The sequence below is a fragment of the Nyctereutes procyonoides genome, unplaced genomic scaffold, assembly GCF_905146905.1.
Source record: "Nyctereutes procyonoides isolate TBG_1078 unplaced genomic scaffold, NYPRO_anot_genome, whole genome shotgun sequence".
NCBI lineage: Eukaryota > Metazoa > Chordata > Mammalia > Carnivora > Canidae > Nyctereutes > Nyctereutes procyonoides.
In genome coordinates this window covers 12,667,789-12,679,583 of record NW_026575144.1, presented here as the reverse complement: position 1 = coordinate 12,679,583, position 11,795 = coordinate 12,667,789, and the positions used below count along the sequence as shown (strand labels likewise).

Genomic DNA, 11,795 nt, shown 5'->3' with positions numbered 1-11,795 from the left:
GATTATCACTACAGTACCATCAACCAACCAGGGCAGTGCTTACCCTTCATGGATTCTGGGGTTTCTGCAATTTTGTCAGCACTTGCCCTGCTGGGGGCAGAGCGTGATCTTTGTCCCATTACTGACAGCCCCCGCCCCTAGCCCCGGGCCCACTCTGGGGATCACACAGATGGCCACTGATGGCGTCCTCCCATGCTGCGGCACTGCCCTCCTTTGACACTCATTTCCCACTTTTTCTCGGACTCAGGACACAGAACAGTTTAAGGCCATGTCTAAGTTGATTTGGCGAAAGTGGGGGGCTCTGACCTGAACCCCCAGGCCTAAGCCTGCGGATACCGCACACTGTCAACATCTCTCAAGACTCTACGCCCCTCCCACACAGGGCTCACATGTTTGCAACCACATTTAGTTGTATTTTATTAAGCAATAAGCAATCAAATAAACAATGAGACGGGTGGGGAGGACCTCACATGGCTTTTCTCTGAAGTAACCAGTTTTAAGCTAAAGCTGCACCTGGAGAGGGCTTTAATTTTCATTATGTGCAGAACTGATTAGATAGCGAACGCTCCCCTCCCCCTTCCCCAGAACACCCTTATAAACTTCAGTGGGGGCAAGTTCCATCTAATACTCTGAAAACCATTTCTCATTTCATGATTTACCAAAATCATACGCACAACTGCAAGAGGAAATAAACAGAAACCTCTCCACATAAATAAAGCGCAGTGGACTGTTCATCTTGTCGCGCCAATCCAGCATTTGGGCTAATTTGATCTTTTAAACATTTTATGGAAAACAGCTGTCAGGCTTTCTCTGGAAAAGCCCATAAGGTTTCATAAGCCTGAAGGCATGAATCCTTGACAGGCAGGGCACTGATGAGGCTTGGTGTGAACCAGCGCATCCTGAAGTGCACAAAACAGGAACACAAACCATCTTCATTTGCTGCTGCTTTGCACACACGTCACAATATCTGGCAAAAGGTGGTTTCTGTTTTCCTTGGTGACCTGTGGGAAGAAGCAAGAGAGCAGGCTTCACAGTTCTTTCCTTCTCTTCAAACCTCAATAGGCAATATTCTCCAGGAAGAGCCTGGAAGGCCTGGAGGGGGTGAGGCAGGTTTCATGACTGAGGGAGGGAGCCCAGCTCCAGAGCACTCTGGAGTCCCACCCAGCTTCCGCGAAGGGATAGCTCAAGCAGTGGAGGAGGTCTGCGGACTAGTTTTCACAATAGGCTGTGAACTGAGATGGGACACGGCCCCCGCCCCCGTGTGACCTGAACAGAAGTGACTGCCTGGAACAGCCTACGAGGGCCTGACCGGCAGCAGCCGCGCAAGGCCACAAGTCCCACCCCCGAATTCAGGGGAGTCCCAAAGGCCAGTCATCTCCTCATCTCTGCACAAACTTAGAAAAACGGGAGTGTGGCGAGGAGCCCCTGCCATGGGTCAACTCCACATCTGAAGGATGGAGCAGCTGAGCCCAGGGAAGTGCAGGGACATCTTGAGATCTCAGAAGCTGGGGACGCAGCACAGACTACAACTAGGTCTCCAGACTCCAGGAATGTTCTCTGTAATTCCTACCCTCACACAAAGTAACCAAAAGTTTATTCAAGCTTTACTGGGTGATCTGTTTTTCTCCCTCTCCTGTACTAGTACAGTCCCGACGAGTACAAGGAAAGCATTCAGATGCCACCTGGGCGTTTGGATGGTGGGCAGTCCCCCAAGTAAGGGCGGGGCCACCTCTTCGGCCATCACCAGGGCCTTCCTGCTTGGCCACCGCCACATTCATTCAACACTGATAGGGCGTCAACCAGAACCGAGCAAGATGCCAGGGACTGAGAGAGGAGTCCGAGAAGGACTCATGGAGCTTGCAGAACAGAGGGACAGATGTGGGACAGTGAGAGCACTGACCGTAAAGGGTCTGGGAGACAAAGTCTGGAGAGGCATGCAGGAGATGGGGCAGGATGGGGTGAGGAAAGGCTTCCAGGGCGGTTATGCCCGAAGGTCACCCAGACAGGGAAGGACCCAGGCACAGAATCATGGTAAGAGAAAGTGAGTGCATCTCCAGTCAGTGATCAGTGCAGGCGGCCCTGAGGGGAGAGATGGGCCTGCCCGCTGTGGACTCCACACCTGCCTGGCACCCTGGTGCACAGCAGGTGCCGGATGGATATCTGATGAGGAGATGCACAGGGGGCTTCACCTCATGGCTCCCCTGCATCCACTCGCCCTCCTCCTAAGAGCATCCCTGACTCCCTTCTGGGAAAGGACAGTCTAGGAAACTAGCTCTCAGCCCAGGAGTGCAGGCTGGGCCCTGGAGATCCGGAGTACCTGAATCCTGAAAGGAGAGAGCTGAAGAGCAAACGGCTGGGGCTGGGGCCACACCCCCCAGCAGTAAGTCCAAGGACATGGTGCACCTGTCCTCACCCCATCCATTCCCTTGCAGTTCTGGTCCCTGGACGTGAGGACCTTCAGCTTCTCCTCAGCTTCATGAGAAACTGCCACACAGCCTTGCAAGGTTTTTTGTTGCTGTGTTTGCTCAAATTAGCTAACATCCCCTTCTGCTGTTTGATGTCAGGGGAGTGTGCTAACGTGGAGGGAGGAGAGGGGGTGGTGGGTGGGTGTCAGCGGTGGTGGGAACTCCCGTGGTTCACAGGGCCCCTAGTTCCCGTTCCTGCACTCTGACTTCACCGGGAATGACACCAGGCTTCGCCCCCAGGGTCTGTTTACTGTGTGCCTCCAAGGGAGGGTCCCCAGATGAGGGGCATCTGGGGCCACTTCCTCTCCCCAAGCTCATCACTTCCTCCAGAAATGTAACATTCACGAAGGAGGAAGCATGGAGCTGGCGGAAGAGGAAGGTGGAGGAAAGGAAGGGGACACTCTGACTTGAGGGGAGGAATGCACTCCCGCTTCGCCAGGGTGAGCGAGGAGGAGGAGCACGGATGCACCGCACCCTCAGGACAACACAGCGGGGACCACCCCTGAGCCCCGTTCCTCCATCCTGCCAATAAAAGGAGTGCCAGCAGGTCTGAGGTGTCTGGCTTCTCCAGGACTGCGGCTGTGCAGGTGTAAAGGAGAGCTGCTTGAAGACCTCTGCGGGCGGGAAGAGAATCCACAGCCTGCGGGGACAGATTCCGAGGGGTCATCGCTGAAGCTCCATCTCTGCTCGGCAAACCCCCAAGCCTTCCAGCAGAATGGGGGGTAAGGTATGGAGGGGAAGGCTGAGGAAAGGAGTTCATAGGTGGGGGGCTGCCGAGCTCCTACAAAAGAGTCCCAAGCAGTGCTTGTGTGCGGTGTTCTTGGGGGGGGGGGAAACGCCCTGCCCGCTCCATTGGCACGATGACTCAACGACTGTGGGGAGACCCTGGTCTCAGGACCCAGCTGCAAAGCCCCACCTCACCTCGTTTCAACTTCCTGGGGACCAGACGGTGAGACATGCCTCCTCTGCCGTCAGGGCCGTGGGTGAGCCCCCCAGTCTACACTCACCCCTCCGCCAGGACCTAAGGGTGTCAGGACAGGGGCAGCAGCGGGTATCCCACACGCTCAGGGAGCTCGCCGTGCCTTGGTTCCATAGACAAAATAAAAACTGGAAAAGATACATTTTGGGGATGTTTTCAAGTTAAAACTTAATGCAAAACGACATGAATATTTGGCTCCTCCCGCTCCCCGCTCTGATTTCCCTAAGAGGATTTCTGAGAATTCTGCAGTAAGAGGTGCTCCTTGTCCAGTGAAGCCATGCTCTCAAAAGCGAGTACAGGCAGAGCATTGCCTGTGGACCTCGGGGCCTGCCCTGCACGCACAACCTCCCTCTTAGAGTCAACCACTAGGATTTGGTTACAAAGTCCTTCCCGAGAGGCTGGCTAGGAGGGGGCCTGGGTATGGAAGAGAACAAGGTGAGGAGGGCCCAGGAAGGAAGGAAGTTGCCCACCCTCATCTGTATGTTGTGGCCTCCGCAGAGAGTCAAATCAGAGCCCCTGCCTGGCCCAGGGGCCCCTGGTGACTTGGTGATTAGAGCCTGACTTCCATGGGGACAGGGACATCCCATTCATCCTGTGCCTGGCACATGGGGGTGCTCAGTAAATGTTTATTAAATTCTAAGCTGGGAGGGTCTTTGAAATATAGTCGAGTAAAGACTCTGACCATTGCATACAGCCAAGTTGCTCTGTGCTGCCTGCAGGGGCCACCAAAGGGCCTGAGAGTTCCTAGTCAACAACCCAAACACCAGGAATCAGGGAAGCTGTGAATACTGGACACAGAGACAGGAAGGAAAAAATGCCCCTAAGTGCATATACACTACATGCAAGAAAGCAAAACAAGACCACACATTTTCCTGAAACTGTGGGAAGGATACTGACAAGTTCCTAGTAATCACAGGATTAGAGAAAGAAATCTGACAACACCCGTTACTGTAAGTTAACACATATCAAAACATTACTAGTTTGTTTCATGCTGTGTCTCTATTTTATTAAACCTAAAAATACAGTTATTCCTGAACCCATCTCTCTAGCTCTACTTTTTCCGTAACAGTTAAAGTTTCTAAACCAAGAATTATTTTCCTGTTGTATCAACTAAGACTTTGCCTGACCCAAGTTTACAAAGATTTACTCCTATATTTTCTTCTAAGAGCTGTAGAGTGTAGCAGAATCTGCTTCTCCCTCTTCCTCTGTCCCTCCCTGTGCATACACCCTCTCAAATAAAATAGATCGAGAGAGAGAGAGAGAGAGGAGAGAGAGAGGAGGGAAAGAGAGAGAGAGAACGCTGTAGAGTTTAGTTCTTAAACTTAGGCCTAGAATCTACTTTGAGTTAATTCTGGTACACGATGTAAGAGTCCAACTTCCCACTTTTGCATGTGGATGTCTAGTTTCCCAGCACCATTAATTAAAAAAGTTCTTTCCTCATTAGGTTCTCTTGGCATGCTTGTGGAAAATCAATGGATCCTAGATGTATGGGTTTATTTCTGGACTTTCAGTTCTATTCCATGGACCTGTGTGTCTAGCGCCTGGCTGGTACTATGCCATCTCAATCCCTGTAGCTGTAGTAAGCTCTGGAGTCAGGAAGTAGGAGTCTTCCAACATTGTTTTTTTCAAGATTGTTTTAGTTGGGTCCTTCCCATCTCCACATGAATTTTAGGATTAGCTTGTCAGTTTCTACAAACATTCTGCCTACTGACCTTGGATCCAGAGGCTGACAGACCTTCTCTCACTCGTGTAACTGCAGGAGTCCATGGACCCAGAGGGCAGCATCGAACTCCCGGAGAGATTAAAATGCTTTATGCCTTGCTTGATGAAAAAAACGCATAGCAGGAACGTGTAAGCAGAGGTCTAAGAATTCCCAAATTGGAATAAGTTCGATTATTCTTGTGTTCTTACAAAACACATGTAAAAATTAAAAGGATAAAAACTGTTTTCTGGGGGAAAAAAAAAGTGTAAAGGACTCTGAATTCAGGATAGTGGAAGAGACTTTAGTAACATTTTATAAAGTAGAAAAAACAAATAATTTCTAGGAAATCTGAAGACTTTTTTTTAGCAAAATCATCTGAATCATCCCTATCAACAAAGGACACAGTACAGCAGGGTTATGCTAATGCTCAAGCGCTGGAGGCAGACAGATGGAAGTGTGAATCCTAGCTCTGCCACCTACTACTAGCTGACAACCCTGGACACACTATGCAGCCTCTCAATGAAATAAAGATGATGTGATATATTGCAGCAGGTACTGTGAAGTCTATGTGCTCTGGTGGATCTACAGTACTGAGCACAGCACCCCAGTCCAAGTGCTCAGTGCTTAGTGGCCAAACTGGCATCTAAGTCAACGCATCTAAGAGACTGGATTTCAGGTGTCTCTTATGTCCCCTCAGCAGATAACATTCTCCAGCATTTCCATCAAGCAGGTATTTCAAAGGAAATCAAATGAAATATGCTTTCTAAGACAACCAAATTAGTGTGTGTGTGTGTGTGTGTGTGTGTGTGTGTGTGTGTGTATGCACGCATGCAGTAGGAAGTGACCAGCAGGGATAAGTATTTTCTTCATGTTGCTAGAGAAGCAGGAAAACAGTGCACACAGCTCTTTCTAGTTATCCTGATCCATGAAGGTCTTTATCCCTTGCCTCAACAGCACAAACGTAATTACGCTCAAACAAGCAAATGTGAAATAAATTAAAAACATTTTTCAGTGGCCACACTTAGAGACCAGTAAACTCTACAAGACATGAGAAAAAAATTTAACCAAACTCCAAAAGAGAAGCATAATTTTGAGGAAGGCAACTGTCAATACCCACACCCACACCATGACAGAAGTTTCTAAATTGCCAAAACCATCCTCCAATGACATGAATGTTAGATTTTTATTACAGTATCACAAGTCTCTGAGGCTGTTCTTTTTCTCCCCCCAAGTCTACTCTTTCTTGGGCACTTTCTATTGTTCTACCTTCAAGTTTACCAATTCTTTCCAGAGATTTTCTCATTCAGTTACTGTATTTTACAGTTCTAAAATTTTTATTTGAGGGACTCCTGGATGGCTCAGTGGTTGGGCAGCTGCCTTTGGCTCAGGTCGAGATCCCAGGATCCGGGATCCAGTCCTGCATCGGGCTCCTGCGAAGAGCCTGCTTCTCCCTTTGCCTATGTCTTTGTCTTTCATGAATAAATAAATAAATCTTAAAAATTTTTTATTTGATTCTTCTTTGTATCTTCCATACCTTTGCTAAAACTGACACTTTCTACTTTTCATTTGTTTCAAACATGTTTGCAACTGATCACTGAAGCATCTTCGTGACGGCTGTTTTAAAGTCTCCACCCTCTAATTCCAACATCTACGTCATCTTGCTATTGGCACATGTTGATGTTTGTTTCATTATGTGAGCTCCTATCTCTTTCATCATTAACCAAAAGCTAATCACTTTATTTACACATCATTAGGAGCAATGATTACCTTGCCTGGAGAATAATTTCCAGTCTTAGCAGAAAATGTGGCATTATCTTAAGATGTAACATTTCTTCCTGGGCATAACAGCCAACCTCTATCAATCCCATCTAGGACTTGGGAGATTCTACTGGTTTGCAGAGGCAGCCAGTCTCCGGAGTTTAATGCCAGGAACTCCCCACCTTCCAGGCTGGAAGCTGGCTGGCCTGAAGACTAATTGACTTTCCTCATCTCTCTATACACCGCCTCTACCTCCACAGAAACTCTAGAATCACAATGAGAAACTCTAAGTTGGAGGCCATGGAAAGTGAGAGGCAGAGCAACATAAAACTCTGAAGACCCCCACAGACTTCAGAGACATCACAGAGCATGTGACGCTGCAGGGCCCTCAGCACACCAGGCAGCTCCCTAGAGAGACCTTGCCTGTCAGTAGCGCCTCTGTCCCCAGCTGCCTCCAGCCCAACAACCACACCACCCGGCTGTTTTCTATGCATCTGTCAATATCTGCTAGGGCTCCACTGTTTGTTTATACTGTTGTGAGATTAGACTGTCTGCTCTGGAGGACGAGGACCTGGTCGACCTTGTTCATCATCACGTCTTGGCATGCAGTGATGCTCAGTTAATGCTGACTAAATGAAGGAAGGGCTGCGCACGCGCAGTTTTCCAAGTCTGGCTGCTCTAACCCTAACATTTGTTTACTGCCGAGGGAGTACCCCTGGATGCTCTGCTGATGATACACGGACATCCCACTAGGGCCGGCGAGTCACGGTGGTGGCATTTTAGCCAGCGATGTTAGGACCTCACTCTCCACCCTCCACAGGAGTCACCCCGCCAGCTGACTTGCTCACTGGCAGTCGCAGGACAGGTGAGCGATTAAACGGGGGTGGGGTGAGGGGGTGGGGAGAGAGGGGACAGGCAGAGCTTGGCCAGGAATACGGCTCTCTCACTGACAGACAAGGCAGTGCGAGGCAAGGCAATTACCTAACTGAAGAAGGATATGAGGAGACAACAGGAAATCAAGTATGTGGGCAATGTGCCAGCGGGGCTGTCAGAGGCCCATCCACGGGCTCGTATGATGGAGCGGGTCCTCTCTCATACGTGCTCTATGCACAACCCCCGACAAGCATCTGACAACCACCTGAGAGCTTGTTCAAGCAGACTGCTGGGCGCATGCCCAGGGTCTGATTCATTGGGTCAGGGCGGGCCTACAACTCTGCACGTCTTAGGAACCCCCAGGTGATGCCCACACGGCTGCTCTGCATACATCACTTTGCCTGACAGGCTCTGCAGCTGTGCTGTCCATGTGGCCAGTGTGACTGAAGAAATGAGTTTTTTTATTTTATTTAAACATAAATAGTCACAGGTGGCTGATGGCAACTGCACTGGCCAGTGCAGACTGGACATTTCCATTCTTGCAGACAGCTCTATTGGACAGGGTTACTCTTTTAGCAGCTGTGCTTCAAACTGTGGCCACAGGGAAGTGTGTTTTTTCACCGAGGACTGGCAAAATTTAAGTTCCATAAATTCCTAGAAAATCAGACTTACCAGTATCTGGCCTCGGAGGAGAAAAAATGGTAATTCAGAGCAAAAGTATGTTTCAAAGCCACCCTGCTCTTTGAGGTCAGCTGCTCCATTTTTACAGACACAGGGAACTAGCTGTACTCACATTGAACACCTGAACATCGTTTCTGTTCCTGATTTCTTCCACGAGGGCCAGCGGTTTTCCTTTAGGTATTGGGATCGTACCCAGGACTACAGTCCCTGGGGTGGACAGCATCTGACGAACAGCCTGGATAAAAGGTTGACTGAAGAGCTCCATCTTCCCAATCTCATCGATGACACACACCCTCTGCCCTGGGCCACTGCTGGAACCTGCCTGAAGATGACGAAGACAGCCAAGTCACATTAAGCAAAGAGCCCCGGGGTCCCACTCCCCCGTCACTCACCAACTAAGTCAACTAAGCTTTAGAAGGCAGGAGACTGACTCTCAGTCAACATGGGACGATTCACAGGCAAATGTATCTGGAAGAGCTCCCCTGGATACCAGAGCAACCAGGAAATTCAGTTCCCAAAGCAACCCAAGTTCCTGGCAGTTTTCACTCTTTTAGAATGGTTCCAGTAATAACTCAGCTTTGTATTTATATACACCCAGGAAATAAGCAGCACCCACATGCCCCAGGTTTAAAAGAAATGAGACAGCATTTCCCAAGCTCCCCCTTGGGAGCCTTACTGATAATAACACTAGCCCCTTTTTTGCGATTCGGGAGTTGTAGGAGCTTCCCTGTCTGGGAGGACATCAGGGCTGCAGGCAAATCAATGTCCGTGTGTTTCATAATCTGCACTATGAGGGATGGTGGAGAGGAATGAGCAGTGAAAGGAAAGGAGTCTTGGTTAAAAGAAAAACACATGAGCAGGGCTGTGCACTTCCAACCACAGATTCCCTAAGGACTTATCCCTTCCAAGACCCCCTTGGAACAGGTGTGCCACCAGCTTCCACGGGCCCTAAAACCTCACAGCCTGAGGCCCCCACCTTTGCATAGACCCCCTCCTACACAGTTCCAGGACTGGGCTCTGCAATCAACAGAATGTGCCAGAAGGGATGGTACGTCCCTTCTGAGGTTAGGTATAAAAGACTGCTGCTTCTGGCTTGGTCTCACTCTCAGAAGGCCTGCCCAGGGGAAGGCAACTGCCATGTTGTGAGCACGCTCAGGCAGCTGATGGCCAAGTCCACGTGGCAAGGAACTGAACAACCTTGGGAGTGAGCTGGGAGGCGGATCCTCCCCAATCATCAGATGACTGCCACCTCATGACCAACCATGAGCCTGAACCAGCCGGCTAAGCCTTTCCTGGATTCCTGACCCAGGAAAACTATGTGAGATAAAGTCCATGGGCTTAAACTCCTAAATTCTGGGGTCATTTGTTACACAGCAACTGATCACTAATCTACATGCCCTCTCTGGAAAGCCTTCCCAGAGAAAGCTGAAAGGACTCTGAATAGTCTTTCCACACTAGGGGACACAAAAGAACACACAGCTCTTCAGTGAATGCTAAGTGACAAGTACATTTTATATATCTTTGTATAAATGATTACTTTGAAAACTATATTTTACAAAAAAAAAGTGCTTTTCATTACATTTTTTTTTCCATTACATTTCTTAAGACTCCTTAAGATATCAGTACAGTCTCAGAATGTACGGCTGAGTTCAGCTAGATTTGTCTTGAATTGCAAATCCCGAAGCCACAGCACACTGCGGTTGGTGGCGTGCGTGTGGTAGCTAGTGAGGGATGGGGCTCAGAGGCAGATCCTGACACTTGTATGGTACACAAAGGGCTATGGGTTCTATCCAGCATCTGAGAGATACTAAGCCAGGGAGGATCACAGGCTGTACCTGAAAGGCTGTTAGCTGTGTGGCGTCAGGGACAAGTTAGGCATTTTTTTGAAGAGACAGCATGAGATTGTGGGGTCTAGTCCAAGGCAGTTATTGAGGAGAAGCATTAGAGCAGTGGTTTTCAAATATCTATGTAAGTGGTACTCTTATTATTTTCTGACTTAATGGCACATACATACTTCCCCACTCACTTTACTAGCAGAAAACCAGGAAGGGATCCACTGTAGTTATCCAAGGAATGGTCTATACACTTACTCAAACTTCCATTTTTCTAATGCACTTCATTTTTAACTTTCAGCAGCATTTATATGTGCATGTGTGTTTGCGTGGGTGTGCGCACACGCATCCTGCTTCCCCCTCAGGGGAAGGCCAAGGTCATATTCACCTTTTTCTTTTCCCATGGAAGCACATGAGCTGAAGCAACTGATGCCCTCCACTGATGGGGTGAGGGAAGAAGGCGAGCATCTGTGGAATCAGCCACGTCATTTTCAAAATTTTTCTTCAAAAATGTATGCCGAATTTGGGAGAAATTTGAAAAGCTCTCAGCTATGTGCTCATCAGCATAAAAACAGCCAATCCCACCAGAGCAAGCCATTCCAATGACCTCTTATCAAGGAGTATTTGGGGCATTCTGCTGCCTCCAGAAACTAGGAATAATTGTGGATGTCATCTCCCCACAGGTCAGAACTCTATTCTGGACATTAAAATGAGAGTTTGAAAGCAGTCAATTCAGACAGAGAAAACCACATGAAGAATGCATGTGTGCCTGTGTGCATATATTTATTTGGATGTACGTACGCAGGTAGTAGGGTGCATGTGGGCGTGTCTGTAAATACACAAGTGGATAGAAACATAAAGCACGAGGCCCCCAAACCAGCCTTCCTCAGATTCTCTACGACATCCACCAAGAAGAGCTCACTGACATTGTTTAAACTTCTGCAAAAAGATATCCGGACACACACACGCATATATTATATTCTACCAACTGGAAATGCTCATTTTAAAACCTTAGTTTATATAAAATCCTCTCTGTCTAAAACTAGGGACTTTATTATCCAAAAACTGTAGGAACCTCAAAAATAAGTCTGGGATTTTTCATGAAAAATCTAAGTTATTGTGATGCTCAACTGAGAGGCAGATATCAGATGCAAAGCTATTGAGAAGCTTGCACACACATGAACATATATTCCAGACTGTAATAAAAGAACCACTACTGGGGTACCTGGGTGGCTCAGTTGAACCCCGTATCTGGCTCCACACTCAGCAGGGGGTCTACTTAAGGTTCTCTCTCCTTCTTTCTGCCATTCCCCTGCCCCTGCTGTCTCTCTCAATCAAATAAATAAAATCTTAAAAAATAAAAATGAAATAAAAAAGAACTACTATCCTATCCAAAATTGTTTTATTTTTTTTAATTGTTTTATTTTATATAAATTCAAGCAACCCAGTCAGTGAGCACACATCATGCTTACATTGTTCTAAATTCTAAGTTGGTAGGGATGCAG

General features: G+C 48.2%; 1 protein-coding gene across 7 annotated transcripts in view; it reads right to left on the bottom strand.

Annotated features, from left to right (window-relative positions):
• Window positions 1–392: 392 nt before the first annotated feature.
• NTPCR (nucleoside-triphosphatase, cancer-related) overlaps window positions 393–11,795 on the bottom strand; it is a 29,014-nt gene continuing 17,611 nt past the window's right edge. For 5 of the 7 annotated variants that reach the window (XM_055308904.1, XM_055308905.1, XM_055308903.1 and 2 more), the window contains 3 exons: window positions 8,571–8,780; window positions 3,387–3,572; window positions 393–1,001 (listed from right to left, as the gene is read on the bottom strand). In XM_055308904.1, the coding sequence (XP_055164879.1) occupies window positions 3,393–3,572; window positions 8,571–8,780 (390 nt within the window). In that variant the 3' untranslated portion in view covers window positions 393–1,001; window positions 3,387–3,392. The remainder of the gene's footprint in view (window positions 1,002–3,386; window positions 3,573–8,570; window positions 8,781–11,795) is intronic. The other 2 variants (XM_055308907.1, XM_055308906.1) reach the window with 1 other exon arrangement.